The 27,975-nt window shown below is 37.5% G+C and overlaps 1 protein-coding gene across 4 annotated transcripts in view; it reads right to left on the reverse strand.

Annotated features, from left to right (window-relative positions):
* mxt (Eukaryotic translation initiation factor mextil) overlaps positions 1–27,975 on the reverse strand; it is a 446,323-nt gene that overhangs the window by 414,439 nt on the left and 3,909 nt on the right. For all 4 annotated transcript variants that reach the window (XM_090397619.1, XM_090397617.1, XM_090397616.1 and 1 more), the window contains exon 2: positions 11,571–11,709. In XM_090397619.1, coding sequence (XP_090253745.1) covers positions 11,571–11,703 — 133 coding nt within the window. In that variant the 5' untranslated portion in view covers positions 11,704–11,709. The remainder of the gene's footprint in view (positions 1–11,570; positions 11,710–27,975) is intronic.

A 27,975-nucleotide genomic window follows, 5' to 3' on the forward strand; every position in this document is an offset into this window, starting at 1 on the left:
ACCAAAGACTAGAGACCACAGATATGAGAGTCCTGAGAAAGATTAGAGGCATGAACAGATGGCATCAATGGCAATATCATATTAAAAATGAGGATATTAGGAAAGAACTTGACATTGTCAGCATCCAGGAATGCGTTAGCAGAGCTAATCTCAGATGGTATGGTCACTTAAATAGAATGGGAGAGGAAAGATTAGCAAAACAAGTGTTCTCTGCCAGGTTGGCAGGAAAACGACCCAGAGGAAGACCAAGATATAGGTGGATTGATACGGTACAAAGTGCCTTAGATGATAGAAATATAAGATCTGATAATGTTGGAGTCTTGACAAGTAACAGACTGATTTGGAGGAATGTAGATAGGAAGTTAGTAATGATGTAATTTTTTCATGTAGTACTGTCATATCCTGTACACCCCTTGAGGGTACATGGCAGGAATTTGATGATGATGATGATGAACTAAATGTCCCAAAAGGCGCAGTATAATATAAATATTAGGGATACTAAGGGGAGAAATAGCTTAAATATTTATATTTTGGGGTGATATCTCGTACACATATAAAGGTTGAATATAGATAAGCAGAATTTCACTAGATAGAATAATAATCATAAATTGGGACACAACATAAATGGCATAGTCGGCAGGATGTAGTTTAGCTAATTAAATCTTAATTACAAGCTATTCACAACAAGTTGGTTTTGGGTGCAGATCAGACAACTGAGAGGTAGAAGTTTAGTTAAGTTTTGTTGAGAATTTTAGAGAGTAAATTACTGTAAATTGGTGCAAGTATGACTGAACCCTCCAGTAGTTTAGGCATGGACAACAGCGAATTTTTTCGTTACATTAAGCCACGGCAGGTGTTCCTACAATTTTCGGGCGAGGAGACTGATGATGTCCTAAATTTTTTTAGTTATATAGAAGAACTTAGAAGAGTTGGAGGATGGACTGATTTTCAGTTGCTAGTCTTGCTCTGGAGTAAACTAGCGGGAAAGGCTAAAGCTTTCCTGTATTCCTCCCCCATTCTCAAGGAAACCCTGGATTACTCCCGATTTAAGACAGTCCTAATTTCTGAGTTCTCGAAACTGGGAACCTTGGGACCTAACTTATGGAAGCTCCAGAGGTGCTCTCAGAAGGAAAAGGAAAGTGTGGCCAAGTTCCATAACAGGTTACTGACAATAGCTAGTACCCTGAGTGTCCTTAGTGAAGAAAAGCCTCACTTAGACTGGGCCATTTTCTAACAATTCAGGCAGGGAGTCAAACCCGAGTTAAAGGAAACGGCATTTGATAAAAGATTATCCAATATAAGAGAATGTTACTATGCTGTAAAGGAACATGAACAATTGCTCGGAGACCTCCGTCCGGCAGATGTTCCAGGGTCAATAAGCATAATTGAAGAAAAGGGGCAAGGACATATTAAAGAGAGTAAGGAGAGGAGAGAAAGATCTAAGACAAGAGAGTGAATAGAAGAAGACAATAGGCAGGAGATAAAGAATTTGACAGAGTCTTATATTGATTCAGATAAAATCAGGGTTATTGTGAAACAAGAGATAGAAATAGTCCAAAAACCCATTATGGATCGGTTAGATGAGGTGATGAAACAACTAGGAACGTTATCTGTAAGAACCCCAGAGCCTGATTATAGCAGAACTGAGGAAACCACTAAGTTAGTTAAAGAGGAAGTTGAGCGTCTGCAAAGACCCCTTCTCGATCGATTGGATTCAGTTATGCAAAGGTTGTCTGAAATCACCCCACAACAAGCAACAGCTAATCCTCAAAATCAAGAGAGAGAGATAATGACCAAAGAGGGGTAGAGAGCCCCCAAGATGTTTCAATTGTAACAAACTGGGACATTTTGCTCAAAATTGTTACAATAGCAAGAAACGCTTTAGTAGAGGTTATGATAGAGATTTAGATTCACATACTTATACAAACAAAGTATGGAAAAGGGGACAAGGAAGAAAGGAGCATCTATACGAGATGGAAGTGAAGGCCAGTGCATATGGAAGATACTGCAATGCTTTGCTAGACACTGTGGCCCAAGCATCCATCATATCTGAGGATTACTTTAAGATAATAGAACCTCATGAAAAAGATAATATCACTCACCTTAAACAACGAGTGAAAGTATCAGGTGTCACAACTTCCATGACTCGTGCTTCTAGGTCTGTATATCTACAGTTATACCTGCCTGAGTTCAAATTATGTGTTTGGCAGGAGTTTCTGATCCTCTCTTCCACACATCAAGCTGATCCTAGGCAGAGATTTCCTGTCAAGGTATGACTTTAAATGTGATTACATGAGGAAAGAAATATACCTATTGGGAAAGAGAGAATTTACAAGGAAGGGGCAAACTCCAGAGTTACGTAAGGAAGAGAGAAATGAGCATCAGGAGAGAATTCATGAATCCCACTTGAATAAAGTGAAGAAATCATCACATGAGGAGGTAATCTGTGAAAGGAAATCAAAAGTAGTTAAGGTTAAATCAGAGGTAAATTTCTGCAAGGTTAGAAAAGGGAAGAGAAATAAAAGAAATTAAGTACATCAGTTATGAGTATATGGATAATACAAAAAAAAAAAAAAAAAAGGAGGGGAGAAGGAAAGTACAAAAAAAAAACAAAAGGGGGGGAACCCCGTATATGAGAGGAGGAACACTTCATAAGAAAAATTTTTTTTAGAAAAATTTTTTTGTTTAAAGGGGGGACCTTTGTTATACCCTGATACCTTCACTACGTGGAATTTTCAGTTATCATGGCGTAATATGAAGAGAAAATTAAATAAAAACCCTGTATAAAAGCTAAGACATAAATTATTTAAAGAAAGAAAAATATTCTTGCATCCAAGTAAAAAATATGTCAAAAAAAGTGTTTGTTGAACTAAATAATAAAAGAAGGAATGTATTACAGTTGTGATATGAAAAAATTAGCTAAGTAAGACAAAGGATTAGTCATAAGAAATTGTATGTGAGAGACTAGAGATTAAAATATTAAGTAAATTCATTGAAAAAATTTGGAAGGGGAATTAATTTAGAGGATAGCAAAAGAAAAACAATAGACTATCGCTCAGGGTCAATTCCCGGATTTAGACATCGTCACGTGTGAGTCGCGTGCTCGCCAGCTGCAGGATGTTTGGTAGAAAGACGCCACCCTAATTGGTCGGTGAAGTCGAATCCAGTAAGTGGGCGGAGAAAAGAAATTAAAGAAGGTGCTGGTAAGGGCTCAAGGTATAAAAGGGTTAGAAACCGCACCCAAAGGGCTTTTTTCCCAAAGAGTTTCTTCACGAGCTTTTTCGTATAGGTTTCACGTGGTTTTCCTGAGTGGCAGGATTGGAGTTAATCTCCGTCGTCACAACAAGGAAACAAAAGTGAGCGGGATTTTTCGATTCCATATTTCCTATGGTAAGAAACGAGGAATGCCATTTAGCTAAAGGAAAGAAGGTATTATCTATGTGTTTCATCATCCAGTGACAACTACGAAAAAAAGGAAATCTGTAAAGAAGTCGGTGTCCACGTGTTGAGTTTCACAGCCATGGTACAGATGATTCTAAAGTGTGTTCTTAATTCAAGTACGAAAGTAAAGATCGCTTAAACACAGTTTAATGCCAAAAGAACTTAGGAGTGACCGATTATAGGAGAGATCATTCCAGGATAGTTCAATAGGAAAAAGGTAGAGGCCAATATAGAAAACTCAAGAGAAAAAGGTACTGTAAAAAGTCTCGTGTTAACTGAAAATCGTCTGTAATTGTAATCATTTTTCTATTACTGAAGTGTTGACGAGACTAACGAAAATCATACTAGGACTTTAGTACATGACTGATTATAAAGAAAGTATGCTTGTTAATATTAATATTATATAAGTAATACATGTGTCCTGGGAATTATGCATGTGTATTGTAACGAATAGGAAAGTTTTAAATGTCAACGTTATGTGTTAGTACAGTGAAAGGATAATTTAATCTACATAATTTTGGATAGTTAAATAGAGTGAATTGTTCACATATGTCCATGTGCTACAGCATATAGCGTATATTCAGACTAATATAGGGTTAACTAAGGTGTTAATTAGATCTGGGATTATACATATGATTGTATGTGTTGAATTTTGTTATGGCAGCATGATCATAATACCCATATAGGATCTTAGCCAAATACTTGTGATTAGCTAATGTTATTTTGTAAATGTTTTTTTAGTATTGAATTGAATTATATTAGAAATTGAATTGTACCATACTAATGGGTTTAATATACCTTTGTTCATTGATAAAACAGTTGTCTGAAATTGCTGCCCAATGCACCACTTGAAAACGTACAAACCTAATCACACGGGAGGGGAGAATATTTAAATGAGTAACGAGATAAAGTGTCACGACTGCAATACTGTTTCACATTCAGACATATTTTAGTAATTGCTCCTTGTTTTTGTATTTAATATCTCAAACTAAATGTCCCAAAAGGCGCAGTATAATATAAATATTAGGGGAGAAAGAGCTTAAATATTTGTATTTTGGGGTGATATCTCGTATATAGATAAAAGTTGAATATAGATAAGCAGAATTTCACTAGATAGAATAATAATCATAAATTGGGCCACAACAACAGAAGCAGATAACAGTTGATTTACTATGAACTGCTAGTAACCACTTTGCAAGGATCTATCATCCAAGTGAAACTAATGCTGTGTGGGATTAGAAGTTGATGAAATGGAAGTACTTATGGTATTGCAGAATCATAATGCAAACATGCTTATGAGATTAGATGTGAGATAAATTTGCATATCATGAGAATGTACAAAGGAATTGGCATTGCCTTTGACTATGCTGTTTAAACTAAGGGTCAGCTATAGTAATGTCCCAAGGAAGTGGAAAGATGGCAAAACAGCATCTCAGAACTGGTGTTAAAAGGTGTTATTGGAAAAGTTGGTCAAAAAGAGAATTCAGAAGATAACCATATGATACTCTATGTGGGGAGGCACTGCTTTGTGGCTTGGAAGTTCACTCACTTTTTGTACATGATGGCTTCATAATGATGATACTTCTGGTTTCTTCAAATGTGTTTCACAGAATACATATGGAACTCTGTTACAAAATCTGGAGAAAAAGAAGAGGATTTGAAGCTGGTGATATAAGGAGGAAAAGAATCCAGGGGAAAGCAGGTAACTAGTAGTATGATACAGAGTTCTATGTTTGGACTACTGACACTAAATGATACATGAAATGATTTGATGGGAAATATTGAGTGGCTTGCTGATGATGAAAAACTGGATAGTGTAGCCAATCAAGGCAATGTAGAGAGCCTGTAGGATGATTCTGACTGACTGCAAAGGCAAAAGATGAGTGCCAATTTAATGTGGAAAAGTACGAAGTTATACATTTTAGGATGAAAAAATTACCAGCTGTGTAACAGTGATGGAAATGTACTTCAATGAAACTGAAGCTAGAAGATTTGAGGGGTACTGAAGATTAAGGAAATGAAATTTAGAGGATATGTTGCAAAAGTTGCCAGGATATCTCATAGGATTACCTGGTTATTAAAGAGCACAGTAATAAGAAGAAATAAAGAAGTTATCATTCTTCTTTATAAGAGCTTGATATGTCCACATCTGAATTACTGTAGTCAGGTCTGGTCACATGGGTTTCTTGGGGATGAGAACGTGGTGAAGAGGATCTAGAGGCAAGTGACCAAGAATGCGAGTGGTCTGTAGATTTCTTCCTATGATGAGAGACAGTTTGTGGATAACAGAAGTTAATCCATAGGCAAAATAGAGGGGATATGAAAGATATGGTTTAAGTTACTAAAAGAGATATATAGGATTGATGAAGAAATTTTCGCTAGAGGAATAGAAAGGATCCATCCCTGGAAATTGAATAAGAGCATAGGTATGAGGAACTAGATTTTTTGCTTTGAAAATAGTGAATAAGTGGAATGGGGTTTCACTATAAATTAAAGATACCAAGAAATTATATACTTGGTTTAATCCTTTAGCAAAGTGCAAGCAAACAAAGTTTGTGCCTGAAATATTTTCAGGACTGGAGCAACTCGTATATATAGAGGCTAATGACTTCACATCACTTGCCTTAGTATCCCATAATGCAAAGCACATATCCTTACGGACACGTATAATGTTATACATTATGGGAAGGATCAATACCCAGACTAGTTTCAACCTTTATTGAGGTCTCATCAGTCGGAGCTAGACTTAAAAGTGAAAGTAATGCAGAAGGCACATTTTCATATACAAGTAGCCAAAAGGTGTCAGGCCTTATTATTAATATACTCTGGATTAGAGATAGTCATTGAAAGTTTTTCTGCTTGATTATACTATAAATTGAAGATACCAATAAATTATATATTTGGTTTAATCCTTTATAAGGATTAAACCTTAGTGTCACCTCTGAGTCTAGCTCCCACTGATGAGACCTCAATAAAGGTCGAAACTAGTCTGGGTAGTGACCCTTCTGATAATGCATAGCATTATGGGAAGGGAATGGTGACTCGTTATTAAGAGGAGTGAGAGATGGGAGTTTAACTAAATCGTACTTACCGGGTGTGAAATTTAATTATGTAAGTGAGAGTATTAGAGTGCAAAAACAGAGGGTGAAAGAATTGATAGTTGTGGCGGGTATGAATGAATTGAAAGGAGATAAATTTTTTATGAGAGAGGACTTGAAAGTATTGTTAAAGGTAGCAAAAGTTGAATTTGGTTTAATCCTTTATAAAGGATTAAACCAAATTATATATTTGGTTTAATCCTTTATAAGGATTAAACCTTAGTGTCACCTCTGAGTCTAGCTCCCACTGATGAGACCTCAATAAAGGTCGAAACTAGTCTGGGTAGTGACCCTTCTGATAATGCATAGCATTATGGGAAGGGAATGGTGACTCATTATTAAGAGGAGTGAGAGATGGGAGTTTAACTAAATCGTACTTACCGGGTGTGAAATTTAATTATGTAAGTGAGAGTATTAGAGTGCAAAAACAGAGGGTGAAAGAATTGATAGTTGTGGCGGGTATGAATGAATTGAAAGGAGATAAATTTTTTATGAGAGAGGACTTGAAAGTATTGTTAAAGGTAGCGAAAGAAAAGAGTGACAGAGTTAGGATGGCGAGTCTGTTGCCGCAGTATGACAGAAAGGAGTTTAGAAGGAGGGCCATAATCGCAAATGACTTTATGCGCAGGTTATGCAAACGGTGTGGTGTGGAATGAGTTTGATGGGCGAAAGGATTTATACAAGATGGATGGCCTGTATTTGAATGGATTTGGTGTGCAGAGACTGGAAAAAGTGTTGCTGAATGAAATGAAAATGGATGTGCAGAACCAGGGTAACTAGAACTATCAAGGAGGGGGGGGAGGAGTGGATATGCCGACATCAGTGAGACAGTTGAGTGTAAGAATGTATATAATATACCCGAGCCAGTACTAAGGACAAAAAATCGGAATGGGATGGTTAGAATAATGCATCAAGATAGGGGGTGGGACAAAGGAACCTCTGCATTTCATGTATACTAATGCCAGGAGTATTAGGAACAAGAAGGAAGAATTTTTGCCCTTGATTGGCTCTTCCAGGCCACAGGTTATTGGCATTAGTGAAACATGGCTGACAGAAGATGATATAGTTAGTGGGATAGAATGTGTAGGTTATACTGTGTTTAGGAGGGACAGAGAGAATAAAATGGGGGGAGGAGTGTTATTGATAATAGCTGATGAACTGCAGCCAAGGAGAATTGAAGTTGTATCACAGGATAGTAAAAAGAGCTCGTTTGAGGGTATTTGGTGTGAGATTGAGACTGGCAGAACAAAATATACAGTTGGGTGTTGCTATAGACCAGGTGATGGAATAGATGGTGGAGATAGTATGCATAAACAAATTGATGAAATGAGTGGAAGGAGGCTAATTATTATGGGGGATTTCAACTATGGTAACATTGATTGGAAGGAGGAGAGGACATAAGTGAGGAAGGAAATGGATTTTATTCAATTATTAAGGGATAACTATCTGAGACAGCATATAATTAAAAATACTAAGGGGTGTGAGAGTGCTTGACCTGGTAATAACATCTGAAAATTTGACTGTAATGAATATGACCATGTTGCCACCTATTGGTGAGAGTGAGCATAAGGTCTTGACCTAGGAGGTCGCTAAAGGTGTGGAATTTTCGATTAAGACAGGGAATATGTGGAATTACCATGCTGGCAAGTATGACAAGCTCAGGAGATTGCTTGGATCAGTGCCATGGCATGTACAACTGCAAGGGCTGGATGTCGATAGAGCACGGGAAGTGGTCAAGGAACATTTACAGGAGGTTATGGCTGATTGTATACCTAGGGTCCGAATACCAAAACAAGTAGGGGTTAAATGGATGAATAACATCATTAAGCTTGAGCTGCAAAAAAAGAAACAACTGTGGAGGGAATTTAAAGAAAGGGGTGACTTGCAGGCACACGAACGGTATAAAGTGCAGGCCAGAAGGGTAATGAGTGTGGTAAAAAAAGCAAAAGCGGATTATGAAAGGAAACTAGCTATGCAAGCTAAAGAGAATCCCAAACAGTTCTTTCAATATGCTGCAAGCAAAAAAAAAAAAAAAACTGTACATGGCAAAATGATTTTAAGGAATGACGATGGTAAGGATGTCACTGAATCAATATAGTGGAATTACTGAGCAAGCACTTTGCAAGAGTATATCATCCAGGTGGTAACATTGAAAGAATGAAGGAACCATTAGTTTATATGGGAATTGTGATGAATGAAGTGGAGGTGAATAGTCTATCACAGAACCTTAATGTGAATACATCTGTGGGATTGGATGGTATACCGGCACGGGTCTTACGTGAAGCGGCTAAAGAATTATCAGTGCCCTTCACCATGTTGTTTAATCTGAGTCTCAGGTCTGGTTTAGTCCCGAAGGTGTGGAAAGAGGAGAAAATAGTTCCACTGCATAAAGGAGGATCCAAGACTACTGTTGCAAATTACCGACTGATCAGCATATCAGGAGTCGTTGTCAAGGTCTTGGAGAAAGTAGTCAAGGAAAAAATACAGAAATGGATTGATGAAAATGAGATACTGTACGGGGGACAGCATGGCTTTGTGAAGAGTAGATCATGCCTCAGTAACTTGCTCAGGTTTTATAACACAGTGACGGCTGAACTGGATAAGGATAATGGGTTTACAGTGATACTGCTGGACCTGGCTAAGGCACTTGATAGGATACCACATGGAATTCTAATCCATAAACTACAACATATGGGAATGGACATATGGTTGGTGAGATGGATAAGTGGGTGGTTGATGGAGAGATATCAGAGAGTAGTTTATTCAGGAGTAGAATCCAAAAGACGGCCTGTGACTAGAGGTGTGCCGCAGGGTTCTGTTCTTGGACCATTGCTGTTTAATTTGTTCATTAACAATATAGGGAAGGAGCTAAGAGGAACAGTTCATTTGTTCGTTGATGATGCAAAGTTGGGTAGGGCAATAGTGAATGCAGAAGATGTCAAAATATTGCAGGACGACTTGGATAGATTGGAATTCTGGGCTAAGGAGAATAGATGTTAATTTAATGTGACAAAATGTAAGGTTATGCATTTTGGGGTAAAAAAATTAGCAGCAGTATACTACACTGGTGGAACTTTACTCCAGGAGATTGATGAGGCCAGGGACTTGGGAGTGTTGGTGGAGAGGGAGATGAAGTTTAGAGGACACATTGCAAAAGTGGCTAAATCAGCTCACCGACTCACTTGGTTGTTGAAAAATACTTTGACGAGCAGAGACAAGCAAGTTATTGTACCTCTGTACCGAGCCTTGATAAGACCTCATCTCGACTACTGTGCCCAGATTTAGTCACCTAGGTTTCTTCTTGATGGGGAGGAGGTGGAGAGGATCCATAGGCCAGATATACTCTATGGAATGAACCTTATGAGAACAGGTTGAAGATTTGGGGGTTGCAGAAATTAGTTGATAGGTGGAAAAGGGAAGATATGATTGAGACATATAAATTGCTAAAGGGTTTCTATAGGATAAATTCAGAGGATATTTTTGAGATCAGGACTGGTGGTGGGAGAACTAGAGGACACCTATGGAAGCTGGGAAAGCGTGTGGTTAGCAAGGGTGTTAGAGCTGGTTCTTTACTTTTAGAGTGGTAAATGAGTGGAATAAGCTGCCAGAGCCTGTTGTGGGTGCTACGACGGTGAGTGAGTTCAAGGCAAGGTATGATAGATACTGTGAGAATGTCGTATAGTTGTGTGGACATGATGTTTAGGGCCTCCCTCGACGAGTCTAAGGACTCCCTGGAGTCACCCATAATAATAATAATAATATTATATGTGTCCGTAAGGATATGTGCTTTGCATTATCGGTTTACGGCAAGTGATGTGAAGTCATTAGCTTCTATATACGTGTTGCCCCAGTCCTGAAAATACTTCTTCAGGCACAAACTTCGTTTGCTTACATTTGGATAAAGGATTAAACCTTTATCCAAGTGTAAGCAAACAAATTTCTTGGTATCTTTAATTAATAATATAACCAAGTGGAAAAATTTCCAACAACTATCTCTAATCTGAGGTGTTGCTGTTATGAATGCTCTGTCAGTGAACATGTTCAAGGAGAGGTGTGAGAGATATTGGGCAGAAAATATAGGATCTTCCATGTTTAGACTCCATGGAGGTTCCCCAAGCAATAATAAAAATTGTAGCAGAAAAAGATATTTCTAAATTTCTTTTCTGTGTATTCATAAAATAGCACAATGCACCGCTTTTTCTAATTTCTTTTGCTTCCCCATTTCTATCCTTCCTTGTCTTCCAAAATGACATACTTCTCTTCTAGATTTTTTTTTTTTTTTAACTAATTCTCATATTAATTTAATAGATAAATATCTTATATTTTCCTTATGAAATGTGAAGATTTACAGCTTATCCTACTTTAAAAAAAAAATCCCACCCATAAAAAGTTATAAACTTATGGTACACATTAGCAATTGGTGAAATGAGGGATATATAACTGCAAATTCCTAGAAACAAAACAATATTTTTTAAGGAATTTTTTAAGACCTCCTTTGGTAAGCAGGCATGAACAGTGATCTTTTCACAGTGTCTTTAAGAGAGATGATTTTCATCCCAGTCACATACAAACCATCAGAGAATGCAGGTTTAACTCACCAACAACATGTTGGGAAGTCTAAGTGCTACTTATTTGACCAACCAGGCCCATTTCTTTTCTTTTTTTTTTTTTTAAATATAATTTCCTTGGCTGCTACTAGTTCCATGCCAATTTATGATGGGTAAGGTAAGAGGTAGGTACTTGCCAAATATCACTTAAAGGGAAAAGGTATAATATTCTTAAGTCTACAGGCCAATATATTTCTTTATCTACAGACAGAAGAAATATTATATTTGACCTGCATATTATATACACACATACATTAACTTAATTATCATTCTATCCACAGTGTCAGCATTGTTCCACATATTGTCAAATAACAAAAAAGACAGAGAAACCAATTTTAAATGATTATTGAATGTGCAACATCACAAACTACTATAATTATTTTTTTCATTAATTTACATCATAAAAGATAAGTCAAATACATGCCTGAAGAAGCTTTTTTTATGCCACTTGCATCCAGACCTACAGAAGTACTTGATTTTACTATTCCTTCTGTTGCTACCTTCAAAGGACGTGGTCTTTCTAATTTTCGTACATTTCTTATTGCTTTCGTTGCCATTTTAATCTAAAAAATAATAAAATAAAATCAATAAACTAGGAACATATGAAAGTTTCACAGACAAAATTTGAAGAGATAAGACTTAGAATAAGTGCTCACATACAGAAAAATACTTATTTTGTCTCAATAGAAGAAGGACCTTCCTAAGCCTCATTACAAAAAGAACCACTTTATCTAAGCGAATCATGTAGTGGATGAACTGGCCACTACCATTCCTCTATTTTAATCACGTAAGAAAAAGAGCAACCACTCGTCAACATCTATAACACAGTAATAAATTTATGTTAATCCTTTATCCAAGTGTAAGCAAACAAAGTTTGTGCCTGAAGTATCTTCAGGACTGAGGCAACTCGTGAAGATACTTCAGGTGCAAACTTTGTTTGCTTACACTTGGATAAAGGATTAAACTAAATTTATTATAGTCTAACCAAGTGGAAAAAAAAATTTCCAACATCTTTCTCTAAATCAGAGTAATTTAATAATAAGGTGAGACACCTTTTGGCAACTCGTATAGGTAAATATAACTTCTCCATTACGTCCACCTTAGTATTACCACCTCTGAGTCTGGCTCTCACTGACGGGACCTTTATTGAGGTGGTTTGGGTAGTGGCCCTTCCCTTAATGCATAGCATTATACATGTCTGCAAAGAGATGTGCTTTGCATTATGGGAGATACTAAGACAAGTAGTGATGAGAGCTTGGTCCACCTTTACCACACGTTGCCTCAGTCCTGAAGATACTAAGGCGCAAACTTTGTTTGCTTACACTTGGATAAAGGATTAAACTAAATTTATTTTAGTTTAATCCTTTAGTCTAACCAAGTTAAAAAAATTTCCAACATCTATAACACAGTCTAAATCCAAACATATCAAACCATCTCATCTTCCTTTATTCCCCAAATTTTCCAAATTAGTACAACCCACAGCCAAGATACATATTAACAGATTCCTTGTTTCTCTTTAACTACTTGCCCACACATGGCTCTGTTATATTATAGGTCTTATGACCTTGCATACTGTGTTAAAATCTGATGAATTCCTGATAATAATGGCTAATATAAATGCCAACAGTGGCAATGTAAGATGAAATGTAGCAGGAATTATCAGTTGGGAGAAAGAAATGAATAATAAGAAAAACTAATTCAATTTTGTAAGGATAATGACTTAACTGCTAATTTTTGGTTGAAAAATTTTTGAAAATGATCAAAAATGGAAGAACCCTGGGGACAAGATAGGGAATTAAATAAACTAAGCATCAGAAATAAGGGATATAAAATGGTTTCACTATTGCCCAAAAACTACTGGAATAAATGAAACCTGATTGGTTAAGGATGATATCAGGAGAGGAATAATGGAAATGGAAAAACATGGTGTTTCACGAGGATAGAAAGGACAAGAAGGGGGGGGGGGACTGTTGATGATAGCAATCGAATTATGTCTGCACAAAATGGAGATATGAGGAGGGAAATAGTGGCAATAGTTTTGAGTCAGTACAGTGTGAAGTGACAGTTGAAGAAATATTTAGTCAGATCCTACTATAGGCCAAAGAACATAGATTGTGATGATGAAGAAATATATAAGGAACTTGGATTAGTAAACAAAAGAAGAGTGACTTTAATTATGGTAATATACACTGAAATGGAGACAGCATTTGGATATAAGGAAAATGAATTTCCTGAGAGAACTATCTTAAGCAGTATTTAAGGGAGGGCACATGAGGATTGAGAGTTAAATCTAATAATTTCACACTGGAAGATGAAATGATTCCAAGTGGCGCATCACATTTTCCACAGTTGTTGAGAGTGACCATGAGGTGATCCCTGGGTAGTGGCCAGCCATATGAAGACTTCTGTAAGGAAAGGATATCTATACAACTACAAGGCTGGTAATTACGAGCTTGGGAGACGACTTGGAGCTATAGCATGGAATGAGGAGTTAAGTAGGAAGGAGATAAATGCTGGGTGGGAACTCACCAAAAGATATTTAACAATAACAACATGCAAATGTATTACAAAGGTCAAAAGGCTGAATGAAGTAGGTGCTGAATGGATAAATGAAGGGAGTAAGCATAAAATCTGGAAGAAGAGGATGCTGTGGAGCAAGATGAGCAATGGCAATAGTCAATTGCATTAGAGTATAAAGAGCAGGCCAGGAAGGCAAATCAGTTCATAAGGAGAAAAGCAAAAGTGCAGTATGAGAGAAATTAACAAACCAGGCCAAGAAAAACCGTAGAGTTTTTCAGATATATGGCAAGAAGAAGGATGAATGATTATGGTAAGATGACGTTAATGGATGAGGATGGTGGAATAGTAACTGCTGCAGGGGACCTAGTTGAGATATTCAGTGAACAATTTATTATTATTAACAGCCCTCCATGGTGTCAAGAGACTCATCATGAGAAGTCCCTCTCACATGCATGGCTTATCATACCTCAGCTTAAATGCAATCACTTCCCCTGCACTCACAATACTCAGGCAATGCATTCCAATCACCCACCACTCTCCATGCAAAAAATCTACTCCTCACCCACACCTTTTACAGCTTCCAGGAATGGCTACTCCTTCTCCCGTCTCCAGATATTCTATGAAAAATACCATCCACATTAATCTGGTAATTATCCCTTACCAACTTATGTCTCAATCATGTCTCCCCTCCTCCTATCCACTAGGCTCTGTAATTTGCATTCTCTCAATCTGTCCTCGCATTCCAGAAACCAACTTTGTCAATCATCTCTGGACCCTCTCCAACATCTCATCCTTTTGAAAATCTGGGCAACCAATTCTGTACATAGTAATCCATATGGGGCCAAATCAAAGTCTTGTACAATGGAATCAAAACATTCTCACTTCTCCACATCATTCCCATAATCTGCTGTGTCGTCCTCACAATTTTAGCAAAAAGTCCATGAAATTTGAAGTCTCTATCCACCACAACCCCCTTCATCTCCTCCAAAAATATTGCCACTAATCCTACATTCTGCATCCCAAATTTTAAAACCTTACACTTTGTAACATTAAACTGACATACCCACACACACTTGCCAATTCAGACAATCTATTTAGGTCTTCTTGCAAAAGCTACAACATTCTGTTCTACTTCTCATGACTCTCCCCAACTTTATATCATCTGCAAACAACTGTATATCACCATTTAAGCCCTTTCCAATGTCATTTACATACAAATTAAACAACAATGGTCCCAAAATATACCCCTAGGGCATGTCACTAGTGATTTTCCTCTTCTGGAATATCACTCCCCTCCCAAACACAATCTGTTGATACCTATCAGACAGCCAATCTCCAATCCAATGCACTAATCTAGTATCCAACACCATCTGTTCCAATTTAACTACTAGTTTGTCATGTGGTAATCTAACGAAAACCTTTGCAAAATCTAAATATACAAAATATAAAAATCTGAATTGGCGAGTGTGTGGGCATGTCAGTTTAATGTTACAAAGTGTAAAGTTTTAAAATTTGGGATGCAGAGTATTATTATTATTATTATTGCAAATCATGTCTCTCCTCTCTCCTACAATGGACCAAGCAGCATTATCTCCCATACTATACTACTGTATATGATTCCCCTTGCAAATGTATTTGACACCTATAATAAGTAAGCAGAGTGCTAAAACATGATCTTCCTTTAGCAAACCCATGCTGTCCATTAAAGAGAATTCTACTGCTATCTACCAAGTTCTGAATCCTTGTCCTCACTACAACACTTCTCCAACACTCCAGACAAGCAGATTTTCCTATAATTCGAAGCCTAATTTTAACACCTCCTTTATGAAGCGGAACAATTTTGCCATCTTCCATTCTTTTGGGACCTGGGCTAAGGTAAGACTCATGTTGAAAATGTATGTTAAAGGTGTTGCTAACTCCCTGGAACATTCCATCAAGTTCCACGGCCTTCTTGACATCATGTTTACTCAATTCCTCATATTACCTCCTGCTTGCTCACCATCAGCAGTTACTCCCCCCGTTCCCACTGCTCTCAAGTTCTGCATTATCTTACTATCACAAGGATGGAATACTTTAATGAATTGCTCATTTAACACCTCTACTATATCATCAGTGTTTATCATTCTCCCATTATCACTGACCAACATCATCCTCCCATAATCATTCTTCCTTCTACTGGCCACATATCAAAAAACTCCCTAGGATTTCTTTTAGCATCATTTGCTAACTGCTGCTTATACTGCACTTTTGCTAACCTTACTTTGTGAGTCACCTTCCTTGCACTTTGTACTCCTCATGTAACCAATTATCTCCCATTCATCTTGTGCTGCCTCCACAATGCCTTTTTCTTCCAGACTGCATGCTTCACCTCTTTTGTCATCCATTTTACAACTACTTATCTTCAGAATACCCTCACAGTCAGTGCCTTTGCCATATAATTCCTGAGTAGGGACCAAGCAGCATTGATTTCCTTCCCATGTAATTCCTCATTCAATGATATTGCTGCAAGCTTGCTCTTGAGTTTGCCATAATTACCCACCTTATAGTTCCACAAATAACTCTTTCTCATAAAAGTCCTGAAATGGTTAGCAGCCATCCAAGCAATCACATCATGGCCACTTTCACTAACTTGAGGATGATGTGATACTTCATTTACAACATTTGATTATCTCATCTTCTGATGAGATATTCAAGGTGTAATAAGGAATACATATCAATATGAAATTTTTAAAAAATATATATAAGAAATTTGTAGGTATAAAATATAAAAATATATATATTTCAGTGCACGTGCACACACTTATTTCAGAAGGTTTGGTCAAAAGATCAAAAGAGGTTTTCAATTCCAGATGATTAAAGGTAGATTTCCAATCATCTGGAATTGAAAACCTCTATAGAAGACTTCTATAGAGAACACATCTATAAAAATAAAAATGAATGCAAAACCTACAAAGTAATTTCCCTAAAGGAGAACTTATAAAACAAAACATTTCAGCTTTCAGGCACAATTTTCAATACAAGGTAGAGAGCCAAATACAATACAATAATTCAATATATAATTCAATACAGTACAAGGTAGAGGAACAAAGGAATACATTTATAGAAAATAAGAAATTAGTTATGACACTACTAGATGTATACAAGGAAATGCACAAATCAATTTTAACTTACAGAGCTGAGGGTTAAGTCAGATATGAAATTTCTGAGAAAAATTAGAGTAAACAAATGGTTGGCAGAATCATATTAAAAATGAAGAGAAAAGCATTCAGGAATGTGTGAGCAGAGCTAACCAGATGGAAAAAGAAATATTAGCAAAATAGGTATCTGATACTAGGGGGAAAAAAGATCCAGGGAAAAATTGAGAGCAGACCTCCACATAGCCTTTAAAGGAATGCGGAGAACCGACCAGGGCTTCTGATCTAATATCCAATCCTCACCTTCTCAAGGTGCACCCTGTTGGGTATCTACCTGGATACTGAACGAAACAGGATGGGCTGGCAATTTGGGATTTAGCCGACCAAATTGTATTCTTATTGGCTTAAACCAATATACAAAATGATGGTACAACATGACAAAATTTCATGCAGGCTAGGGCGTCGCCCGGTTAAACAAGGTCCCTGTTGTTTTTGCCAGGGAACCAGGGCGAACGACGAAAAGTCAGCTACTGGAACAAATCTGAAAGCACACCCAAATTCAACATCACCAGAGTTAAAGATCGGTACTATCAACATAAGAAGCCTGAATGGCAAAGAAATGGAGAGAGCTGAAGAATTAGATAAGTACCAGATCGACATAATAGGGGTGACTGAAACAAAAAAGACCAAAACTGGTGAGATCTTTCTGAGCAATAAATACAAAATGTTATATTCAGGCAATGACAATCAAGGAAAAGGAGTAGCCATAGTACTCAACACAAAATACGAGGCTAATATTCTGGAATGGCAGGCAGTCTCAAGTAGAATGATGTGGGCAAATATCAGAATGGGGAATTGGACAATGAGACTTATTTGTGCCTATGGTCCCACAGAAGGTTCTACTAAGGTAGAAGTGAGGAATTTTTTGATGCTTTAGAGAAAGCAATTGACACAATGAAAAATGAAAAGTTGGTCCTTGTTGGGGATCTAAATAGCAGAGTAGGAAATGACTGTCAGATATACAAAAATATTTTGGGAAAATTTGGAGAAAAGAACAAAACTAATAATAATGGCAAATACCTGTTGGATTTCTTATCAGGACATGGACTGATTATTACTAACACCATGTTCCAACATAATTTGTGCACAAATTCACATGGAGAGAAGAGGCAAAGAATAAGAAAAGTCTCAGTGACTATGTTATTGTTGAGAGTGATGTTTTCTCCCTGGTGCAGGACACCAGAGTGTACAGAGGATTTGAAATTGGAAGTGCTCACCATTTAGTCTTAAGCAGGATAAAATTGAATTTCATATTAAAAAGAATAACATGCAAGAAAGTTTTAAAGCTAATAAAAGTTGATCAGCTCTCAGATGTGAACTGTAGACAAAAATACACAAAGATTATTGAAGAAAAAACAAAAGAGTTTGAGAACAGGAACCAAACCTTGGAGATTCAGTGACAAGTCTTGAAGAAAACCCCTGATTGATTCAGCCAGAAAGGCATGTGGTGAGGTTGTGTGCAAGGATAGAAAAATCAGAACTCCATGGTGGACACAGGAAGTTAAAGAGGCAGTGAAGGAAAAGAAGAAAGCATATCAAAGGTTACTGGCAAATAAGCCAGCTTGTGCTCATAGAGAATTATTATTATTATTACGGGTATCTCCATGGAGTCAGTAGACTCACTGCAGGAGACCCAAATTAGCAAAACAATATCTGTCATATCTCTTCTTGAATTCATTTACAGACGAAGGGCTCACAACTAAGTCAGGCAATGAATTCCACTCATTCACTACCCTCTAGGCAAAAAACCTTGTTCTGACACCTTTGTTAACCACACTCTTCTTTAATTTCCAGGTATGACCTCTTGTTCTTCCATCACTATCACACAGCTGAAACATTTCCCCTGCATCAATCCTATAAAAACCTTTCAGTAATTTAAATGTTTCTATCATATCCTCTCTTCTTTGCCCATCAACCAATCTCTTGAATTATGGAGGCTGATGAAGAAGCTGGAATGGAGGAAAGGGTGCTGTATTATTATTATTATTATTCAGGCCTCCATGGAGTCAAAAGACTCGTCGTGGGAGGTCCTTCTTAACAACATAAAGTCTGTCAAGACTCATCAAGGGGAGGTCCCCCCCCCTAAGAAACACAAAGTCTATCATACCACTCTTTAAACTCATTGACCGTTCTCCTCCCACCACTCCATCAGGCAATGCATTCCATGGTTCAACCACCCTCCACGCAAAGAAACCACTCCTTACCCTCTTGCTCACAGTTTCCTTTCATAACTTCCAGGGATGGCCTCTTGTCATCACTCCTTCCCGCTGTTCAACCAAGCGAAAGAACTCCCCAGTGTCAACCCTGTAACCACCACTCAACAGTTTAAAAGTCTCAATCATATCACCTCTCCTTCTTCTATCCACCAAACTTTGCAGTCCACATTCCCTCAGCCGATCCTCATAACTATCCTTGTACAGTCCTGAAACCATCTTTGTCATCCGTCTTTGTATCCTCTCCACAGTTAATTTATCCCCTTCAAATCCTGGGGACCAAATCTGAGAACAATAGTCCAAGTGTGGTCTGATCAGAGACTTATACAACGGAATGATAATCCTCTTATCTCTGCAGGTCAGTGTCCTTCTCATAATTGCACCAATCCTCTGTGTTATCTTCACCACCTTTGCAACATGTCCCCTAAACTTCAGGTTTCTATCAATCATCAACCCCAGATCTCTTGTCTCCCATACTTCCTCCAGTATAACTCCTCCCATAGAGTATGCAGCATCCCATCGATGTTTCCCAAACCTCAAGACCTTACATTCTGCTGCATTTAACTGACACCCCCATTCATTTGCCCACCTGTTTAGCTTATTTAAATCCTCTTGCAGGGCTAACACATCTGCACTATTACTAATAATCCTTCCCAGCTTCACATCATCCACAAACAACTGAATATCCCCTTGCAATCCACTGGCAATGTCATTGATATAAAGGTTAAACAATATAGGTGCTAGTACTGAGCCCTGTGGAACCCCACTTGTAACCCTCTGCCTCCTTGAAACTGCTCCACCATGCACAACTCTCTGATAGCTATCAGACAGCCAATCCTGAATCCAGTTGACCAATCTGACATCCAGACCCATGTGCTGCAACTTAAATATCAGCTTATCATGTGGCACCCTGTCAAATGCCTTCGCTAAGTCTAAGAAAATTTCAGTATATGCCTTTCCCTCATCTAATGTTCTTGTAACTTTATTATAAAAGGGTAGCATATTGCTAAAACAAGAGCGTCTTTTCACAAATCTATGTTGACTCTCACAGAGAACATTACCCTCATCTGCCCAATGCTGTATACGGTTCCTCACTACTTTCTCCAAGATCTTAACAACTACTGATGACACACAGACTGGCCCATAATTAGACACTTCCAGTCTGTTACCACCCTTATGCAATGGCACTATCTTACCTTCCTTCCATTCCCTGGGCACCTTTGCCAAAGCCAGACTTTCATTGAAAAGCCAGGTTAAAGGCACTGTCAGTTCCCTAGCACATTCTCTCAAAACTCGGGGTGAAATACCATCCAGTCCCACAGCTATACTGAGATCCAGAGTACTCAGTATCTGAAACACACTCTCCTCCTGTACTTCTAAACCTCGAACCAGCCCTATCCCTCTAGCATTAAAACTGACTCCTCTAGGATGAAATACTCCATAAAGTGTTCATTGAACAATTCCACTATGTCCTCTGCATCAGTCACTCTATTCCCATTTTTATTCCACAATATCATTCTTCCACAGTCATTTCTCCTCCTACTGGACACATAGCTAAAAAATTCCCTAGGATTTTCTTTGGATCTTAGGGCCAATCTCCTCTCATATTCCAGTTTCACTTTCCTTACTACACTAGTCACTCTTCTGGCCTGTGTCTTATATTCTTCATGCATCTTCTATTCACCTGTCTCCTTATATCTCTTCCATAGCCTCTTTTTCGCATGCAATTCCTGTTTAATATTGTTTGTCATCCACTTTACTCCAAATTGTGTCCTCTTCTTCACTCGTGGTATACAACTTACCATTGCTGCTAACAAATATTCTTTCACAATTTGCCACGCACTAACAATATCCCAGCCTTCCAATTCCTCACTCCATGAAACTTCCCGAAGTTGACGTCTAAGACTATTATAATCACCTGCATTATAATTCCACATAAGTTCCCGTCTCTTTGATACTCCTGCATGTCTATTCATGTTCCAAGTCAAAACCATATGGTCACTCTCTCTCCAACTGGTGGGAGAAATGTCAACTCAGTTATTATCAACTCTTCTGATGCTATAACCAAATCTAAAACTCTTGAACCTCTTGTTCCCTCTGTTACATGTTGCCTAAGACATTTGTCCCTCAAGAATTCTAGAAATTCCATTCCACTATTGCTACATGCATCTTCCTCTCTCCAATTTATACTACTGTAGTTAAAATCTCCGATAACAATCATTCTTCATGCAATTGCCAAACTTAGCTGCCTAAACATCTCCTGGTCCCCATCCTCTGTTGCTACAGATTTATTTAAATCTGTAGCAACTCCCCACTAAATATCCTGTCTTGCCTACCTCTACCTCACACCATACGCTCTCAAAATCATTTGTCTCACTTCCTTCCAAAGCCTTCACTCTTAGAGGACATAGGTCATCACTTATCATAAGCAGTACCCCACCATCATGCTTTCCCCTCCTATCCTGATGAAAAATGCTATACCCAGTGACTTCTATTCCTGTTGTTATATCCCCTTCTGTCAACCATGTCTCAGTGATCGCAATAATTTTTGGGCAGGCTGATGCTATCTGCGCCACCAATTCCTCTCCCTTATTCCGGATACTCCTGGCATTAGTATAAAGCATATAAATGCCATTGTTTCTATACCCTGCATTATCCCTTCTAGACTCCACTGGGCTCAGTGTTACCTGACATCGTCTCCTTTCTCCCAAGTATCCATTCCCACAAGAGGCCACTCCTGCTATCATCCTCCCTGGGACACATTGACTCGTTCAGAACAGCAATCTCTCCAGATGCCTACGTCCTTCCTCATCCAAATGTAAATGGTCTCTTGCATACAATTCCTCTCTTTCCTCAAACGCACTCCAAGCATTCACATATACCAGTCCTCTCTTGTCAGATATTCTTGCTATTATGCCATTCAATATCACCGCTCTTCTGCTTAGCTCATCATTATCATAACTAGGCAACACGCACGCTATTTTTCCTCTTTCTGTCTTCTTCCATACAGTCTCAAGCAAAAATCTCATATCTCTCGCTGCCCGACTTACATTACCACTCAAGTCATTCGTTCCTACCATCACAATCATCTCATCCACCCTTTCACCGCTCTTAATCGCCATAGCCACCCTTTCTATTGTTCCTTCTGGCAAACACTCCTCACGCATCCTATCTTGAACACCACGGATCATTGAGTCGCCATACATTATACCTCTTACCATTCCCTCTCTCCTATTGTTTCCATTCTCTCCTCTTCTTTCATTCCAATAGGTCTCTCTCATTCCCTCTCCTCTACTGCTATTCTCTCTTCTAGCGCTCCCATACATCTCTCACATTCCCTCTCTCCTACCGTTTCCATTCTCTCCTCTTCTAGCACTTCCATATCTCTCTCTCTCTCATTCTCTCTCCCCTACTGTTTCCATCCTCTCGTCTGCTAGCATTCCCATACCTCTCTCTCATTCCCTCTCTTCTACTGTTTCCATTCTCTCCTCTTCTAGCATTCCCATACCTCTCTCTCATACTCCCTAAATTCTCTCTCTCCCCTACTCTGATTCACCTTGCATTTATCTCTTCCATTCTCCTAATCTTATCTTTCATACTTCTGCTCTCATTCACAAGACATTCCACCTCCTCTTTCAGTTCATCTATCTCCCTCTGCAGATCAGTCACTCTTAATCTAAATTCAGTCACCCAAACAAAACCATCTCCTAAACTTTCTGTAAAAGGAGTGCTGTAAAAGGAGTTAGAGATGATAAAGGTGACATGAAAACAGGAGAAAAAGATATCCTTGAAATATGGAGTAATTACTTTGACAAATTGCTAAATGAAACAAGCAGTGAATGCACAGTGGTAAAAAACACTCAACAGGCATACAGTCAGGAATACATATCCATACTTGAAGTAGAAAAAAGCCATCAAAGGCTTGAAATGTGGAAAGGCAGCGGGAGTAGATGATATTAGACCAGAAATGCTCAAGTATGGAGTTATAAAAGTCTTAAAGTAGCTGCACAGCATAGTTCAGAATGCCTGGACAGAAGGACGAATTCCTGATGATTGTAGTAGAGCTCTAATAGTGCCCATATATAAAAAGGGAAATAAAATTGAATGTGAGAATTACAGAGATATTTCCCTATTGAGTGTTCCTGGCAAGATTTATGCCAGTATACTTGAGAAACGGTTGAGAAGAATTGTGGAAGAAAAGCTTGGTGAAGAACAAGCTGGATTCAGGCCAAATAGAGGCTGTCAGGATCAGATCTTCACTTTACAACAAATAGTCGAGAAAGCATGGGAATATAACAAAGATCTGTATTTAAGTTTTGTCGATCTGGAAAAGGCATATGACACGGTGCCGAGAGAGAGAGAGAGAAGCTATTCAATACGCTGCAGTTATATTGTATCAATGAGGCATTATATCAAGCAATACTTAGTCTTTATTTGAGTTGCAAGTCAGCAGTTAGAAGTGAAAGTACAGGAAGATGGTTTAATGTTAAATCTGGTGTGAGACAAGGATGTACATTATCCCCTCTGTTATTCATTATCTAAATGGATCACATTATGAAGGAAAGTGGTATTAAACAATATCAGAATTGGAGATGTTAATGTCAGCTCTTTGCTTTAAGTGGACGATGTTATATTCTAAATAAATCCGCTACAAGTTTGCAAGATTCCCTGATTAAATTGAATAACTGTTGTAATAGATATGGTATGAAGGTCAGCAATAAAAAGAGAAAGACAATGAAAATAGGTAGAATCGTTGAAAATGTCAACTGTGTTGTGAACGGAGAACCTGTAGAACAAGTAAAACATTTCAGCTACTTAGGCAATTTTTAGTGAAGATGGTAAATTAAATATGGAAATAGACAACAGAATCAACAAAGCTGGTATGGTTGGAAGTCAGTTGAATAAATTCATATGGAATAAGAGAGAAATTAGTCGGAACACTAAACAAGACAGTGTTCAAACCAGTTTTAACTTATGGATCTGAGAGCTGGGTCAGAAGTAAAACACTTGACCAAAGACTAGAGACTGCAGATATGAGTCCTGAGAAAGATTAGTGGTGTGAACAGATGGCATCAGTGGCAATATCATATTAAAAACGAAGATATTAATGAAAGAACTAGACATTGTCAGCATCCAGGAATGCGTTAACAGAGCTAATCTCAGATGGTATGGTCACTTAAACAGAATAGGTGAGGAAAGATTAGCAAAACAAGTGTTCTCTGCCAGGTTGGCAGGAAAACGACCCAGAGAAAGACCAAGATATAGGTGGATTGATACGATACAAAGTGCCTTAGACGATAGAAATATAAGATCTGATAATGTTGGAGTCTTGACAAGTAACAGATTGATTTGGAGGAAAATTGTAGATAGGAAGTTAGTAATGATGTAAATTTTTCATGTAGTACTATCATATCCTGTACACCCCTTGAGTGTACATGTCAGGAATTTGATGATGGGAAAAATTGATTGATGCAGTCAGCAGTGCTTAGAAATCAGAAATATAACCAACAATATTCGAATACTGACAGATAAGACTGATTTGGAAGAAAACTGTGGATAGGAAGTAAGTAAGTACTACATGAAAAGTTTACATTATTGCTATCATAGTTTCCGGTACATCCAGTGAAGGTGCATATCAGGAATTTGATAATTATATTGTGGAATATAGATATGCAAGTAGTAGACACATGAAATTCACTTAACTTGGAAAATTATTTAATATGAGCAAAGTTTGTTGAAGCCATTTTGAAACTGTGTTTATTTATTTAAATCAGTACCTTCTCAAGCCAATTTAAGTAGAAATGAATCAGATCTCTCAAGTTTTATCATTATCAGCTCTCTCTCAGCTGATAAAGGATGTCATTTAGTCACCTTGGAAATAAACACTTATTTTAGCTTAAAATTTTACATGATCACAATATATATACTGAAGTGTCTCCAGATATCCTATTTAATCACAAATAAATTAACTAAATAAGATTCTAGATGGAGTTAAATCTTATGGTGAGGATACAACAACATGAGTCAAGTTTATCATGCTAGTACTTCCAGACTGCTAATTGTCCAACTCACAATCTTTCAAAGCATCTGTCAATTTCTCTACTCATTTATCAGAATTTAGTCAACATTTGTTAAAAACTTAGATTTCAAGAACAAGATTTCTGGAATTTATTACTACCAACAAATATTTTATTTGATATGGTTTCCCTCTTTACAAATATTCCTCTTACAGATATATTAGAATATTTATTTAACTAGTGAAAAAAAAACAGCATAATAATGGAGGATTTTAATTTTTTAAATATAAACTGGAAAAAAGAAATAAATTACGGGAGAAAGGAAAGGGAATGCGAGTTCTTAAGGGATCACCATCTCATACAGTTGGTGATGGAGGGAACTCATGGCAAAATGTATTAGATTTAGTAATAATGTCAGATAAAGTAAATGTCAACAGTTGGTGACAGTCAGGCCCGACTGGTGGCGTGTGCGAAGTGTACAATATACACAGGCGCCACAGAAGAAAAGGTGCCTAAAAGATGTCAAAAAATATGAGATAAGAGTTTAAACGAACAAAGAATGGTACAGATAATTATGAATGTACGTCGTCTTCCGTTCGGCCCCCTTCAGATATTCCCGGAAACAAACAAATTCTGAAATTGTATCCTGTACCCGATTATATCACTGTAATTTTTTATTAAAATTTACGAAAATATACCTAAAATAGTTCTTTATTTTGTGATGTATCATAAATCAACTTATGATTAATTGTTGAGTTCCATGTAAAAAAAAATTTGTATAAGCAGGACTAATACATAGGTAACATTATATTGTAAAGCGGTTTTCATTTCTTGTTCATTTCCTGTTCGTTTTATTCACACTTTATTCAAAAAAAACTTTTTTGGAAAGGCGCCGAACATTAATCACACACACACAAGAAAAATACTAGGAGCTGGTGACAGTGATCATATAATCCTGACCTGGGAGGTGCAGAAGCATCTAGAATAAAAGAATACATGTGGAACTGTAGGCTGGAGATTATGGAAAACTCAAAAAACAGCTTGAAGGAGTTCTATGGGGGAAAAACTTCAAGAAAAAGAGATTAATATGGCGTGGATCATAGTTAAGAAGTATTTGATGATCACACTAACAGACAGTGTGTGCCTAAATCAAAAGGATTACCAAAAGAGGTGTTAAATAGATGAATACTGAAATTAAGCAAGAACTGCAGAAGAAGAAGAGAAGATTATGGAGAAAATATGAACTTGGAAGAAGTGAACAGTTAAATGAAATCTATAAAGTGCAGGCAAGAAGAGTGACAAATATAACAAGAGAGCTGAAATTAGATTAAGAGCAGACTAGCGAAACAGGCTAAGAAAAATCCTAGGGAGTTTTTTTTGTTATGCAGCTAGAAAAAGAAAGGATGACTATGGGAAGATAACTCTGCTGGATTGAGATGGTGCAAGAGTGACTAAAGAAGTTATTGTGGAGTTGTTCAGTGATCATTTTGCTAAGGTTTTTCATACTGATGGTAATGACACTATTCTAAGGAAGCAGAAGTTGAGAAATCAATACTTCAACTCAGTTCCTTGAAGTTGAATGAGGTAAAAGTCTATGAATGTTTAAGTCATCTTGATGTGAATAAGGCTACTGGACTGGATGGAATTTCACATGTTGCAAAGGAAACTGTATAAAGGTGTGGCACATAAGAGACTGTGGCATGGCTTTTTTGCATGGGGAATGGTTGATGAGTGGAATGTACTGCTGAATGGATGAATACACAAATATTGATTTAGGTATTTCACATATTCAGACAAGATATCATAATTAATACATGACACCTCCATGAAGTGCGAGGACTCAAATGCATGAAGCCACTCTTATTACACTTCATAACCCATTATCTATACCACAAAATATACCATCCACTATGTAGTATTTTTATCTATTAATTGCATGTGGTCTCTATTTGAGGAAGAAGAATGTGCATTTCTGGGAGAAACACCTCACCACCTCTATATCAGGTCAGCTATCTCCAATGAGATTTTGAAAATACACATAAATATCATCTTATTAGGATGAGAATCGAACTCTTTTTCAACTGACAGGTGCATGTTCTGTTGTTCTTGCATGTACTACAGAAAATGCTTATCACCCATGCTCTTCCTCTAATACATTAATGACCTTTTGCTAACCAGAGATCCTTTCTATCATATAATGTTGCTGATGATAATACACTCCATTTTCTTATCATTTGACAGGCTCATAATGCCTGAATGATCAAAGCTTTGCCTATATGTGAAATCACATATAGACAAATCAAGAGATTTTACAATTACTTGCTGACATCTTCCCACAAGATATCGTAAAATTATTCAATTTTGTGATGCACTCTCGATATTTCTTGTGTCAAAACAAATTTTACAACCAAGTGAAAGGAATGGCCACGAGAAGTCCACTTTCACCTGCTTTAGCCAACTTTTATTTGGAACATCTAGAAGACGTCCTGTTTTCATGTATATTCCTTCAACCATCCTTTTGGGTTAGATATATAGATGACATCTTTTCAGTGTGGCCTCACAACAGAGATTCCTTACCTACTTTTTAGCCGAAATCAATTCCTTACATCTTCATATTAAGTTTACCATGGAGATTGAAAAAGATAAGTTATCCTTTTTAGACATCCCTCTCATCCGCTCACCTTCAGATATTCAGACAACAACAGTTTACAGAAAACCCACTTTTACTGGACGTTACATTCTCAAACAACTTGCCCATCATCCTTATCAAAAAACAGGAATCATAAAATGTCGAATTCGACGAGCTAGAACTAATTGCTCAACTCCCCGCGTATTACAGAAAGGACTTTCAACAATCAAACAGAACATGAAATTAAATGGCTTCT

Source organism: Typopeltis vanoorti, chromosome 9, assembly GCF_054136105.1.
Source record: "Typopeltis vanoorti isolate ZY-2024b chromosome 9, IOZ_Tvanoo_1.0, whole genome shotgun sequence".
NCBI lineage: Eukaryota > Metazoa > Arthropoda > Arachnida > Uropygi > Thelyphonidae > Typopeltis > Typopeltis vanoorti.